The 14,851-nt window shown below is 50.3% G+C and overlaps 1 protein-coding gene and 6 non-coding genes across 7 annotated transcripts in view; 6 read left to right on the forward strand and 1 right to left on the reverse strand.

The window, feature by feature from the left end:
- Positions 1–9,141, reverse strand: part of NEIL1 (nei like DNA glycosylase 1) — a 44,691-nt gene extending 35,550 nt beyond the window's left edge. Inside the window, exons 1-2 of the mRNA XM_073579598.1 lie at positions 9,003–9,141; positions 6,351–6,768 (exon numbers count right to left, since the gene is read on the reverse strand). Coding sequence (XP_073435699.1) covers positions 6,351–6,766 — 416 coding nt within the window. The 5' untranslated portion in view covers positions 6,767–6,768; positions 9,003–9,141. The remainder of the gene's footprint in view (positions 1–6,350; positions 6,769–9,002) is intronic.
- A 127-nt stretch (positions 9,142–9,268) lies between these two features.
- Positions 9,269–9,340, forward strand: TRNAD-GUC (transfer RNA aspartic acid (anticodon GUC)). Its single transcript has one exon. It is a non-coding gene; the product is annotated as a tRNA-Asp (tRNA).
- Positions 9,341–11,826: 2,486 nt separating this feature from the next.
- Positions 11,827–11,898, forward strand: TRNAD-GUC (transfer RNA aspartic acid (anticodon GUC)). Its single transcript has one exon. It is a non-coding gene; the product is annotated as a tRNA-Asp (tRNA).
- Positions 11,899–12,137: 239 nt separating this feature from the next.
- On the forward strand, positions 12,138–12,211 carry TRNAI-AAU (transfer RNA isoleucine (anticodon AAU)). Its single transcript has one exon. It is a non-coding gene; the product is annotated as a tRNA-Ile (tRNA).
- An 874-nt stretch (positions 12,212–13,085) lies between these two features.
- TRNAD-GUC (transfer RNA aspartic acid (anticodon GUC)) lies at positions 13,086–13,157 on the forward strand. The gene has a single exon. It is a non-coding gene; the product is annotated as a tRNA-Asp (tRNA).
- Positions 13,158–13,385: 228 nt separating this feature from the next.
- Positions 13,386–13,459, forward strand: TRNAI-AAU (transfer RNA isoleucine (anticodon AAU)). Its single transcript has one exon. It is a non-coding gene; the product is annotated as a tRNA-Ile (tRNA).
- Positions 13,460–14,333: 874 nt separating this feature from the next.
- Positions 14,334–14,405, forward strand: TRNAD-GUC (transfer RNA aspartic acid (anticodon GUC)). The gene has a single exon. It is a non-coding gene; the product is annotated as a tRNA-Asp (tRNA).
- The last annotated feature ends 446 nt before the right edge of the window (positions 14,406–14,851 follow it).

The raw sequence follows: 14,851 nt of genomic DNA on the forward strand, positions 1-14,851 counted from the left end.
TTGCAGTCATTGTTATTTTCCAGTCATCTAATATTCTAGTATAATTGCAATGTTTTTTTAACAAACTGCCTATGAAAACAGTATTTTTTTAAAAAGAAACACTCAAAATGCATGTTCCAAATTATTATGCACAGCAGAGTTTTCAACCTTTTTATTTTGAACAAAAAAAATGGTCAATTGTGAAATTATAAGCATTATCAGCTTATTACAAAATGAAATCAAACAGTTTTCAAGTCAAAACTTTATTCTAGGTGATGTTACATTTGCACATAGGACCCCTTGTTGGAAAGAAGCTTCTGAACTCTCTCGTCCATTGAATTTGTCAGTTTTTGGATGGTTTGTGCTTCAATTGTTTTGCCTGTGGACAGAATACCCTCCCAGAGCTGTTGCTTGGATGTGAACTGCCTCCCGCCATCATAGACACTCCTTTTGATGATGCTCCAGAGGTTCTCAATGGGGTTGAGGTCAGGGGAAGATGGTGGCCACACCATAAGTTTGTCCTCTTTTATGCCCATAGCAGCCAGAGATGCAGATGTGTTATTTGCAGCATGAGTCGGTGCATTATCATGCATGAAAATGATCTTGCTGCGGAAAGCACGGTTCTTCCTCTTGAACCATGGCAGGAAGTGCTGTTTTAGAAACTCCACATAGATTTACCCCTTCGGGGATCCTAACGGGGCCGACAATCTCTCTCCCCATGATTCCAGCCCAAAACATTACTCCACCTCCTCCTTGTTGGCGCCTTAGCCGTGTTTTCATGGGGTGTCCATCAACCAGCCATCCTCCACTCCATCCATCTGGACCATCGAGCGTTGCACGGCACTCATCGGAGAACAAAACAGTTTGGAAGTCAGTCTTCATGTATCGTTTGGCCCACTGGAGCCGTTTCTGCTTGTGTGCAGTGGATAGAGGTGGTCGACAAGATGACTTACACACAGCTGCAAACCTATGAAGGACCCTGCATCTTGTTGTTCGGGGGACGTTGGAGGCACCAGCAGCTTCAAAAACTTGTCTGCTGCTATGACAAGGCATTTTTGCAGCTGCTCTTTTAACCTGACGCAATTGCCTGTTGGAAAGAGTCCTCAATTTATCCTTATCAGCATGCACACGTGTGTGCTGGGAATCAGCTGCATACTTCTTGATTGTGCGATGATCACGATGAAGTGTCTTGGCAATGTTGATTGTAGTCATCCCTTGACCTAAATACTCCACAATTTGTTGCTTCTCAGCAGCCGACATCCTTTTTCTTTCCCATTTTGGCAAAAAATGTAGGCTGCTTAATAATGTGGAACAGCCTTCTTAGGCCTCTTTCACACTTCCGTTTTTGACCAGTCAAAATTTGCCAGTATTTGAAAAAAACGGATCCGCCTTTTTTTTGGCGGATCCGTTTTTCCCCCATTGAGTTGCATTACCGGCGAATCTTGACGGATGGCCATGCGTTGGATCCGTTTTTTTGCGGATCCGCCAAAATGTTTGCGTCCGCCGGCATGCCTGGACGGACCCTGCAACTTTTTTTGGCTGTAGGATCCGTATTTTTCACTGCGCATGCCCGGAGAAAGGAAGTCAGCTGGAGATTTAACCCTGAAATCCTTTCTGCCGGTGGAAAAAAAAATTCTCTCTCTCTCTCCTTCCCGGACTGCGGTTCCTTTAAAATTCTGCATTCAACGGATCCATCAAAAAAACGGTCCGGTGGCATCCGTTTGCATCAGTTACAAACGGATCCGCTTTCCGCCATTTTAACTGACAAGAAAAAACGGAAGTATGAAAGAGGCCTTAAGTAGTCTTGCCTTTATTTGGACACACCTGCCAAACTAATTTGCACAGGTATCTGCAATTGCTTTCAGTGATATAAAGAGCCCTGACACACATCACCATCAATGAGTTTAAATGACAAACAAAAAAATTCTAACCTTATCACTCCTAAACTCTTTTTGCATAATAATTTGGAACACAGTTTATACAGGCGGTGACGAGAGAGTCGGGAATGTATAGGAAACCCTTCTATATACAGGCGGTGACGAGGGGGCCCGGAATGTATAGGAAACCCTTCTATACAAGCGGTGACGAGAGGGTCGGGAATGTATAGGAAACCCTTCTATACAAGCGGTGACGAGAGGGTCGGGAATGTATAGGAAACCCTTCTATATACAGGCGGTGACGAGAGTGTCGGGAATGTATAGGAAACCCTTCTATATACAGGCGGTGACGAGGGGGCCCGGAATGTATAGGAAACCCTTCTATACAAGCGGTGACGAGAGGGTCGGGAATGTATAGGAAACCCTTCTATACAAGCGGTGACGAGTGTCGGGAATGTATAGGAAACCCTTCTATACAAGCGGTGACGAGAGGGTCGGGAATGTATAGGAAACCCTTCTATACAAGCGGTGACGAGAGGGTCGGGAATGTATAGGAAACCCTTCTATACAGGCGGTGACGAGATGGTCGGGAATGTATAGGAAACCCTTCTATACAGGCGGTGACGAGAGGGTCGGGAATGTATAGGAAACCCTTCTATACAGGCGGTGACGAGAGGGTCGGGAATGTATAGGAAACCCTTCTATATACAGGCGGTAATGAGAGAGTTGGGAATGTATAGGAAACCCTTCTATATACAGGCGGTGACGAGGGGGCCCGGAATGTATAGGAAACCCTTCTATACAAGCGGTGACGAGAGTGTCGAGAATGTATAGGAAACCCTTCTATACAAGCGGTGACGAGAGTGTCGGGAATGTATAGGAAACCCTTCTATACAAGCGGTGACGAGAGTGTCGGGAATGTATAGGAAACCCTTCTATACAAGCGGTGACGAGAGGGTCGGGAATGTATAGGAAACCCTTCTATACAGGCGGTGACGAGATGGTCGGGAATGTATAGGAAACCCTTCTATACAGGCGGTGACGAGAGGGTCGGGAATGTATAGGAAACCCTTCTATACAGGCGGTGACGAGAGGGTCGGGAATGTATAGGAAACCCTTCTATATACAGGCGGTGACGAGAGTGTCGGGAATGTATAGGAAACCCTTCTATATACAGGCGGTGACGAGAGTGTCGGGAATGTATAGGAAACCCTTCTATATACAGGCGGTGACGAGAGGGTCGGGAATGTATAGGAAACCCTTCTATACAGGCGGTGACGAGAGGGTCGGGAATGTATAGGAAACCCTTCTATATACAGGCGGTGACGAGAGGGTCGGGAATGTATAGGAAACCCTTCTATATACAGGCGGTGACGAGAGTGTCGGGAATGTATAGGAAACCCTTCTATATACAGGCGGTGACGAGAGTGTCGGGAATGTATAGGAAACCCTTCTATATACAGGCGGTGACGAGAGTGTCGGGAATGTATAGGAAACCCTTCTATATACAGGCGGTGACGAGAGTGTCGGGAATGTATAGGAAACCCTTCTATACATGCGGTGACGAGAGGGTCGGGAATGTATAGGAAACCCTTCTATACAGGCGGTGACGAGAGGGTCGGGAATGTATAGGAAACCCTTCTATACAGGCGGTGACGAGAGGGTCGGGAATGTATAGGAAACCCTTCTATACAGGCGGTGACGAGAGGGTCGGGAATGTATAGGAAACCCTTCTATACAGGCGGTGACGAGAGAGTCGGGAATGTATAGGAAACCCTTCTATACAGGCGGTGACGAGAGGGTCGGGAATGTATAGGAAACCCTTCTATACAGGCGGTGACGAGAGGGTCGGGAATGTATAGGAAACCCTTCTATACAGGCGGTGACGAGAGGGTCGGGAATGTATAGGAAACCCTTCTATACAGGCGGTGATGAGAGAGTCGGGAATGTATAGGAAACCCTTCTATACAGGCGGTAAGGAGAGAGTCGGGAATGTATAGGAAACCCTTCAATACAGGCGGTAAGGAGAGAGTCGGGAATGTATAGGAAACCCTTCAATACAGGCGGTGACGAGAGAGTCGGGAATGTATAGGAAACCCTTCAATACAGGCGGTGACGAGAGGGTCGGGAATGTATAGGAAACCCTTCTATACAGGCGGTGACGAGAGGGTCGGGAATGTATAGGAAACCCTTCTATACAGGCGGTGACGAGAGGGTCGGGAATGTATAGGAAACCCTTCTATACAGGCGGTGACGAGAGGGTCGGGAATGTATAGGAAACCCTTCTATATACAGGCGGTGATGAGAGAGTCGGGAATGTATAGGAAACCCTTCTATACAGGCGGTAAGGAGAGAGTCGGGAATGTATAGGAAACCCTTCAATACAGGCGGTGACGAGAGAGTCGGGAATGTATAGGAAACCCTTCAATACAGGCGGTGACGAGAGGGTCGGGAATGTATAGGAAACCCTTCTATACAGGCGGTGACGAGAGGGTCGGGAATGTATAGGAAACCCTTCTATACAGGCGGTGACGAGAGGGTCGGGAATGTATAGGAAACCCTTCTATATACAGGCGGTGACGAGAGTGTCGGGAATGTATAGGAAACCCTTCTATATACAGGCGGTGACGAGAGTGTCGGGAATGTATAGGAAACCCTTCTATATACAGGCGGTGACGAGAGTGTCGGGAATGTATAGGAAACCCTTCTATACATGCGGTGACGAGAGGGTCGGGAATGTATAGGAAACCCTTCTATACAGGCGGTGACGAGAGGGTCGGGAATGTATAGGAAACCCTTCTATACAGGCGGTGACGAGAGGGTCGGGAATGTATAGGAAACCCTTCTATACAGGCGGTGACGAGAGGGTCGGGAATGTATAGGAAACCCTTCTATACAGGCGGTGACGAGAGAGTCGGGAATGTATAGGAAACCCTTCTATACAGGCGGTGACGAGAGGGTCGGGAATGTATAGGAAACCCTTCTATACAGGCGGTGACGAGAGGGTCGGGAATGTATAGGAAACCCTTCTATACAGGCGGTGACGAGAGGGTCGGGAATGTATAGGAAACCCTTCTATACAGGCGGTGATGAGAGAGTCGGGAATGTATAGGAAACCCTTCTATACAGGCGGTAAGGAGAGAGTCGGGAATGTATAGGAAACCCTTCAATACAGGCGGTGACGAGAGAGTCGGGAATGTATAGGAAACCCTTCAATACAGGCGGTGACGAGAGGGTCGGGAATGTATAGGAAACCCTTCTATACAGGCGGTGACGAGAGGGTCGGGAATGTATAGGAAACCCTTCTATACAGGCGGTGACGAGAGGGTCGGGAATGTATAGGAAACCCTTCTATACAGGCAGTGACGAGAGGGTCGGGAATGTATAGGAAACCCTTCTATACAGGCGGTGACGAGAGGGTCGGGAATGTATAGGAAACCCTTCTATACAGGCGGTGACGAGAGGGTCGGGAATGTATAGGAAACCCTTCTATACAGGCGGTAATGAGAGAGTCGGGAATATATAGGAAACCCTTCTATACAGGCGGTAATGAGAGAGTCGGGAATGTATAGGAAACCCTTCAATACAGGCGGTGACGAGAGGGTCGGGAATGTATAGGAAACCCTTCAATACAGGCAGTGATGAGAGAGTCGGGAATGTAAAGGAAACCCTTCTATACAGGCGGTAATGAGAGAGTCGGGAATGTATAGGAAACCCTTCTATACAGGCAGTGATGAGAGAGTCGGGAATGTAAAGGAAACCCTTCTCATCACCGCCTGTATATAGAGGGTCAGAAATGTATAAGAAACCCTTCTATATATAGGCGGTGATGAGAGGGTCAGGAATGCTCAAACCATATACAGAAAAGGGAGCAATGGAGGTTCAGTCCATAGAACACGCTAAATAGAAAAACACAGCCAGGCCGAGCAGATGCTCCTGTGTATGGGGACATTGGCAGAGATAGAGGTCAGCTGAAGCACTGTCCGTCCGCCGGTCATCATGTATGGCCAGCCTCAGGCCTGCTGCTCACCCCACTAGGAGTTGCTTCCCAAATTGTATCCCATCTCTGCGCGCCCTCATTCACAAGACCATTTTTCATATATTAGTGCTATCCATGTTTCTCACAGAAAGCACTTGCGCCTATGGGACTGTTCTCATGTCAGTCATGTTTTGTGAATTGCATGCTCCATCTAGAATCGTGGAGACAAGGACTATATTCATTGGAGATTTGAACCGAAACCAGCAAAGTGAAAGAATTAACCTTGGACAGCACTTGGAGGCCATCTGAGTGCTGCGCCTTATGTGCAGACTGATAAATAGGAGAAATGTTTGTCCTGTATAAGAACATCACTGATGTGTGACGCACCGACTCAGGATCCCTGTGGACACGTCTGCCAAGCTGCAGTCACCTACACACATACGCCCTGATAAAGGGGATGTGAGGGCTACACAGTGATGATGCTCAGGTGGTGCCTACTTATCTCGCGGCCGCACCTGAACTTGTCATACTCCGTCATCACACAAGGCCCACGTTCCGGCTGCCACGGGCCGTTATATACCCAGCTTCCGAAGCGACGCTGGTCTACGAAGCTCAGCACCTGCCGGGGAACGTCCAGAGTGTAGAAGCGCAGGTGAGCGTGCTTTGGGATCTCCGCCTCGCTGGTGAGCTTGAAACTTCCAGACATGCCAAATCTGAAGACAACCCATGCCACAGCACCTGCCACGGGCGTGAGGATCAGCTTCACCTCCTTTCCCCGGGACACTGCACTGATGGCATAGTTCGGGCAGCTGAACGGCACTTCTGGATTTTTGCTAACAGCCGATTTCTCCACATTTCCCCCAAAATGCAATCCATGGCACACTTTGTTAACGTAGAGACTGGCAAGGTGAAGCTCTGGACCTTCCGGCATGTCTGAAACGTAAAGGAGGCCAGGTAAGAAAAACAAACGGCACTCGATCTCCGTGCCACATACGCCCACCTATCCGCAGGCCACGTGCCACATATACACCCGCCTGACCACAGGCCACGTGCCACATATACACCCGCCTATCCGCAGACCACGTGCCACATTCGCCCGCCTGACCGCAGGCCACGTGCCCCATACGCCTGCCTGACCGCAGGCCACGTGCCACATACGCCCACCTATCCGCAGGCCACGTGCCACATACGCCCACCTGACCGCAGGCCACGTGCCACATACGCCCGCCTGAACGCAGGCCACGTGCCCCATACGCCCGCCTGACCGCAGGCCACGTGCCCCATACGCCCGCCTGACCGCAGGCCACGTGCCCCATACGCCCGCCTGACCGCAGGCCACGTGCCCCATTCGCCCGCCTGACCGCAGGCCAAGTGCCACATACGCCCGCCTGACCGCAGGCCAAGTGCCACATACGCCCACCTATACGCAGGCCACGTGACACATACGCCCACCTATACGCAGGCCACATACGCCCACCTGACCGCAGGCCACGTGCCACATACGCCCACCTGAACGCAGGCCACGTGCCACATACGCCCGCCTGAACGCAGGCCACGTGCCACATACGCCCGCCTGACCGCAGGCCACGTGCCACACACGTCCGCCTGACCGCAGGCCACGTGCCACACACGCCCACCTATCCGCAGGCCACGTGCCACACACGCCCACCTATCCGCAGGCCACGTGCCACACACGCCCACCTGACCGCAGGCCACGTGCCACATACGCCCACCTGACCGCAGGCCACGTGCCACATACGCCCACCTGACCGCAGGCCACGTGCCACATACGCCCACCAGACCGCAGGTCACATACGCCCACCAGACCACAGGCCACGTGCTACACACGCCCACTGACCGCAGGTCACGTGCCACACACGCCCACCTGACCGCAGGTCACGTGCCTCACACGCCCACCTGACCGCAGGTCTCGTGCCACACACGCTCACTTTACCGCAGGCCACGTGCCACACGCCCACCTGACCGCAGGCCATGTGCCACAGACGCCCACCTATCCGCAGGCCACGTGCCACAGACGCCCACCTATCCGCAGGCCACGTGCCACACACGCCCACCAGACCGCAGGCCACGTGCCACACACGCCCACCTGACCACAGGCCACGTGCCACACACGCCCACAGGCCACACACGCCCACCAGACCGCAGGCCACGTGCCACACACGCCCACAGGCCACATACGCCCACCTGACCGCAGGTCACGTGCCACACACGCCCACCTGACCGCAGGCCACGTGCCACACACGCCCACCTGACCGCAGGCCACGTACGCCCACCTGACCGCAGGCCACGTACGCCCACCTGACCGCAGGCCACACACGCCCACCTGACCGCAAGCCACACACGCCCACCTGACCGCAAGCCACACACGCCCACCTGACCGCAGGCCACACACGCCCACCTGACCGCAGGCCACATACGCCCACCTGACCGCAGGCCACATACGCCCACCTGACCGCAGGCCACACACGCCCACCTGACCGCAGGCCACGTGCCACACACGCCCACCTGACCGCAGGCCACACACGCCCACCTGACCGCAGGCCACACACGCCCACCTGACCGCAGGCCACATACGCCCACCTGACCGCAGGCCACATACGCCCACTCGTGATTTATCTATTTATGGCACCAAATTACCATCTACTTATAATTTAATGAATTGTCCCTATTTAACCAAAAGTTTAGTATATCATAAAATAAAGCGAGGAATGCCCGCTCCCGTACCGGCCCTTCACTGTGGTCTCCAGCGATTACTTGTGACCAGTCACATGCCAGTGTCCGGGCATCATCGCCACAGGCTGGACTATGGCGCCCGCAGGGCAGGATTATTCCCAGGTGTCTATTAGCATCTTACAAGTCAGAACTTGCATTTCATCCAATGGGAAGCGGATTCATAGGAGAGCTGCCTGTAATCACCACGCTGCTGGTGACATGATGCCAGTGTGAACAGCGGCTTCCCCGACCTGCAGCGCCCTCCCAGGACATAGCCCCACACACACGGGGTTTACAGCACGAGTCGCACTGGTTGGAGTCGCGCCATCCTGTGGCCATTGTGTAAAGTGCACCATGCTGTTCTTCCCAGCTGTACCACACTGCTGTCCGCGATGCCAGTTACCGAACACTCCGTGCCCGGGAACATCACCCACCTGTGCAATGCAGTGACCACCACTCCACTCGCGGCCGACTCCGACTTCTTCCACCTGGGTAACTCCTTCCTGACTTCTCATTGGTTTATTGAGATGAGGAGGCGGGCCCTTACGTCGCGTTGCTTGATGGTAATTTCTAGATGGCACATATGGACGTTTATTTGAAGACAGAGGAGACAGACTACTGCGCATGACGCAGCCCACTCTGTACGTCACATGGAGCACTCACTCCTCTGACTCGTGAGAATCTATTAAGCAGAAGCCAATCCTCGTTAGTATAGTGGTGAGTATCCCCGCCTGTCACGCGGGAGACCGGGGTTCGATTCCCCGACGGGGAGGTTTAAAGCTTTTTTGTAATTGCAATTTTCTAAATGCCGCCAAACCTTTATCAAAATTACATTCATGCTTAGGCGTTTTTATGTTTTATACTGTTACTCACTACATACTTCCATCTACCACCAGAAATCACAACTGTATCCCGTAAAAACAGCTTATTGAGAAAATATTTGCCCTCCGAGGGCAAATATTTTCTCAATAAGCTGTTTTTATGGGATAGAGTTGTCATTTCTGGTGGTAGATGGAAGTATCCTGGTATATCCTCTCCCCATCCTGGTATATACTCTCCCCATCCTGGTATATCCTCTCCCCATCCTGGTATATACTCTCCCCATCCTGGTATATACTCTCCCCATCCTGGTATATGCCCTCCCCATCCTGGTATGTGCTCTCCTCATCCTGGTATATACTCTCCCCATCCTGGTATATGCCCTCCCCATCCTGGTATATGCTCTCCCGATCCTGGTATGTGCTCTCCTCATCCTGGTATATTCTCTCCCCATCCTGGTATATGCTCTCCCCATCCTGGTATATCCTCTCCCCATCCTGGTATATCCTCTCCCCATCCTGGTATATCCTCTCCCCATCCTGGTATATTCTTTCCCCTTCCTGTTATATGCTCTCCCCATCCTGGTATATACTTTCCCCATCCTGGTATATGCTGTCCCCATCCTGGTATATACTTTCCCCTTCCTGTTATATGCTCTCCCCATCCTGGTATATACTTTCCCCATCCTGGTATATACTCTCCCCATCCTGGTATATGCTGTCCCCATCCTGGTATATACTCTCCCCATCCTGGTATATACTTTCCCCTTCCTGTTATATGCTCTCCCCATCCTGGTATATGCTGTCCCCATCCTGGTATATACTCTCCCCATCCTGGAATATGCTCTCCCCATCCTGGTATATCCTCTCCCCATCCTGGTATATACTCTCCCCATCCTGGAATATGCTCTCCCCATCCTGGTATATCCTCTCCCCATCCTGGTATATACTCTCCCCATCCTGGTATATCCTCTCCCCATCCTGGTATATCCTCTCCCCATCCTGGTATATACTTTCCCCTTCCTGTTATATGCTCTCCCCATCCTGGTATATGCCTCCATTCTGGTATATCCTCTCCCGATCCTGGTATATACTTTCCCCTTCCTGTTATATGCTCTCCCCATTCTGGTATATCCTCTCCCCATCCTGGTATATACTTTCCCCTTCCTGTTATATGCTCTCCCCATCCTGGTATATACTTTCCCCATCCTGGTATATACTCTCCCCATCCTGGTATATGCTGTCCCCATCCTGGTATATACTCTCCCCATCCTGGTATATACTTTCCCCTTCCTGTTATATGCTCTCCCCATCCTGGTATATGCTGTCCCCATCCTGGTATATACTCTCCCCATCCTGGTATATGCTCTCCCCATCCTGGTATATCCTCTCCCCATCCTGGTATATACTCTCCCCATCCTGGTATATCCTCTCCCCATCCTGGTATATACTCTCCCCATCCTGGTATATCCTCTCCCCATCCTGGTATATACTCTCCCCATCCAGGTATATCCTCTCCCCATCCTGGTATATACTTTCCCCTTCCTGTTATATGCTCTCCCCATCCTGGTATATGCCTCCATTCTGGTATATCCTCTCCCGATCCTGGTAGATCGATGCTGAAGCTGGTTTCTTCCGATTCCGCATTTTGCTCACAGTGTTTACCGTCTCGAATCGTGTGCCTAACTGATTTGCAGAAGTAGTTGTCTCTATGTTGTGGTGTTAATTGAAGCCTGTAGCAGGCATATACTAACTATAGTTGGTGTGGATTTTGCTGTTGACATTTGTTTCATTGTTGATAAACTACACGGTGTCCTTGCTATTCAAGGACACCCCATCGACATGTCCTGCAGAAGAGCGGAGAAGAGGGAATTGTCTGCAGAGATGAGCAGAGCATGTCCAAAGTTATCATGGCATCTAGAACAGATGGAAACAAAAAGGATGAGAAAGACTCCAATAAGAGCAAACATCATCTATAAAGGTACCTGGATGTCAAAGTTTATTTGCGCTACTTCCTGCTTCTATTCAGTATTGAGGCTCCTGTATGTAGGGTAAAAATGGCTAATAACCACTTCTACTATCTCTTCGCCCTTGTTAAGGACACTAGATCCTTCTAGGGTCAGTGTGCTGCCTAGAAAAAACCGCTGTGTGAATGAGGCCATAGTTGTCAGCCGAGCAAAAGTTTGACTAAATCTCCCAGACACTATAGACAGCTTTGCCATCATTCGGATGTCTGCTGGCTGGCCCATTTCTCTCATCCAAAGGAGCACTGACTCTGGCCAGTGAGGGCAAAATGGCAGTTTTCTTCACAGTCTCACCTCTCTTATCTGAAAGTGCAAAAAAGGAAAAATGAGCAGGGCCCACAGTGGATCCTCTGAGCACTCACATGCCTCGTGTGCACTTTCTCGGAGTGTGATGTCAGAGGTTTCGACGCAGCCAATCCTCGTTAGTATAGTGGTGAGTATCCCCGCCTGTCACGCGGGAGACCGGGGTTCGATTCCCCGACGGGGAGGTTTCTTATGTTCTTGCCACTGCTACGTGAACCTGATTGATCCGGCAATATCTTCATAAGCAGGAGCTTTTGATCTTTTATTGTTCGACTGTCACGCGTTACATATGCGTCTACCACCAAAAGTCCCTACATGTGTGCTAAATCCATCCCCCCCCCCCCCCCCCTAAAAAAAAAAAAAAAGGATCGCGCTCGTACAGCTTTCCATTTTTTTCCCGGCAGGGACGTAATGCCACACCCATGGCCGGTTAGCTCAGTTGGTTAGAGCGTGGTGCTAATAACGCCAAGGTCGCGGGTTCGATCCCCGTACGGGCCAGGAGCAGCTTTTTAGAGGTCATGTTCACTAGTTTCATCCCAGGTAGATCGATGCTGAAGCTGGTTTCTTCCGATTCCGCATTTTGCTCACAGTGTTTACCGTCTCGAATCGTGTGCCTAACTGATTTGCAGAAGTAGTTGTCTCTATGTTGTGGTGTTAATTGAAGCCTGTAGCAGGCATTTACTAACTATAGTTGGTGTGGATTTTGCTGTTGACATTTGTGTCATTGTTGATAAACTACACGGTGTCCTTGCTATTCAAGGACACCCCATCGACATGTCCTGCAGAAGAGCGGAGAAGAGGGAATTGTCTGCAGAGATGAGCAGAGCATGTCCAAAGTTATCATGGCATCTAGAACAGATGGAAACAAAAAGGATGAGAAAGACTCCAATAAGAGCAAACATCATCTATAAAGGTACCTGGATGTCAAAGTTTATTTGCGCTACTTCCTGCTTCTATTCAGTATTGAGGCTCCTGTATGTAGGGTAAAAATGGCTAATAACCACTTCTACTATCTCTTCGCCCTTGTTAAGGACACTAGATCCTTCTAGGGTCAGTGTGCTGCCTAGAAAAAACCGCTGTGTGAATGAGGCCATAGTTGTCAGCCGAGCAAAAGTTTGACTAAATCTCCCAGACACTATAGACAGCTTTGCCATCATTCGGATGTCTGCTGGCTGGCCCATTTCTCTCATCCAAAGGAGCACTGACTCTGGCCAGTGAGGGCAAAATGGCAGTTTTCTTCACAGTCTCACCTCTCTTATCTGAAAGTGCAAAAAAGGAAAAATGAGCAGGGCCCACAGTGGATCCTCTGAGCACTCACATGCCTCGTGTGCACTTTCTCGGAGTGTGATGTCAGAGGTTTTGACGCAGCCAATCCTCGTTAGTATAGTGGTGAGTATCCCCGCCTGTCACGCGGGAGACCGGGGTTCGATTCCCCGATGGGGAGGTTTCTTATGTTCTTGCCACTGCTACGTGAACCTGATTGATCCGGCAATATCTTCATAAGCAGGAGCTTTTGATCTTTTATTGTTCGACTGTCACGCGTTACATATGCGTCTACCACCAAAAGTCCCTACATGTGTGCTAAATCCATCCCCCCCCAAAAAAAAAAAAAAGGATCGCGCTCATACAGCTTTCCATTTTTTTCCCGGCAGGGACGTAATGCCACACCCATGGCCGGTTAGCTCAGTTGGTTAGAGCGTGGTGCTAATAACGCCAAGGTCGCGGGTTCGATCCCCGTACGGGCCAGGAGCAGCTTTTTAGAGGTCATGTTCACTAGTTTCATCCCAGGTAGATCGATGCTGAAGCTGGTTTCTTCCGATTCCGCATTTTGCTCACAGTGTTTACCGTCTCGAATCGTGTGCCTAACTGATTTGCAGAAGTAGTTGTCTCTATGTTGTGGTGTTAATTGAAGCCTGTAGCAGGCATATACTAACTATAGTTGGTGTGGATTTTGCTGTTGACATTTGTGTCATTGTTGATAAACTACACGGTGTCCTTGCTATTCAAGGACACCCCATCGACATGTCCTGCAGAAGAGCGGAGAAGAGGGAATTGTCTGCAGAGATGAGCAGAGCATGTCCAAAGTTATCATGGCATCTAGAACAGATGGAAACAAAAAGGATGAGAAAGACTCCAATAAGAGCAAACATCATCTATAAAGGTACCTGGATGTCAAAGTTTATTTGCGCTACTTCCTGCTTCTATTCAGTATTGAGGCTCCTGTATGTAGGGTAAAAATGGCTAATAACCACTTCTACTATCTCTTCGCCCTTGTTAAGGACACTAGATCCTTCTAGGGTCAGTGTGCTGCCTAGAAAAAACCGCTGTGTGAATGAGGCCATAGTTGTCAGCCGAGCAAAAGTTTGACTAAATCTCCCAGACACTATAGACAGCTTTGCCATCATTCGGATGTCTGCTGGCTGGCCCATTTCTCTCATCCAAAGGAGCACTGACTCTGGCCAGTGAGGGCAAAATGGCAGTTTTCTTCACAGTCTCACCTCTCTTATCTGAAAGTGCAAAAAAGGAAAAATGAGCAGGGCCCACAGTGGATCCTCTGAGCACTCACATGCCTCGTGTGCACTTTCTCGGAGTGTGATGTCAGAGGTTTCGACGCAGCCAATCCTCGTTAGTATAGTGGTGAGTATCCCCGCCTGTCACGCGGGAGACCGGGGTTCGATTCCCCGACGGGGAGGTTTCTTATGTTCTTGCCACTGCTACGTGAACCTGATTGATCCGGCAATATCTTCATAAGCAGGAGCTTTTGATCTTTTATTGTTCGACTGTCACGCGTTACATATGCGTCTACCACCAAAAGTCCCTACATGTGTGCTAAATCCATCCCCCCCCCCCCCAAAAAAAAAAAAAGGATCGCGCTCGTACAGCTTTCCATTTTTTTCCCGGCAGGGACGTAATGCCACACCCATGGCCGGTTAGCTCAGTTGGTTAGAGCGTGGTGCTAATAACGCCAAGGTCGCGGGCTCGATCCCCGTACGGGCCCGATCCCCGTACGGGCCAGGAGCAGCTTTTTAGAGGTCATGTTCACTAGTTTCATCCCAGGTAGATCGATGCTGAAGCTGGTTTCTTCCGATTCCGCATTTTGCTCACAGTGTTTACCGTCTCGAATCGTGTGCCTAACTG

The sequence above is a fragment of the Dendrobates tinctorius genome, unplaced genomic scaffold (assembly GCF_039654945.1).
Source record: "Dendrobates tinctorius isolate UK_male_01 unplaced genomic scaffold, ASM3965494v1 ptg000062l, whole genome shotgun sequence".
NCBI classification, from domain to species: Eukaryota; Metazoa; Chordata; class Amphibia; order Anura; family Dendrobatidae; genus Dendrobates; species Dendrobates tinctorius.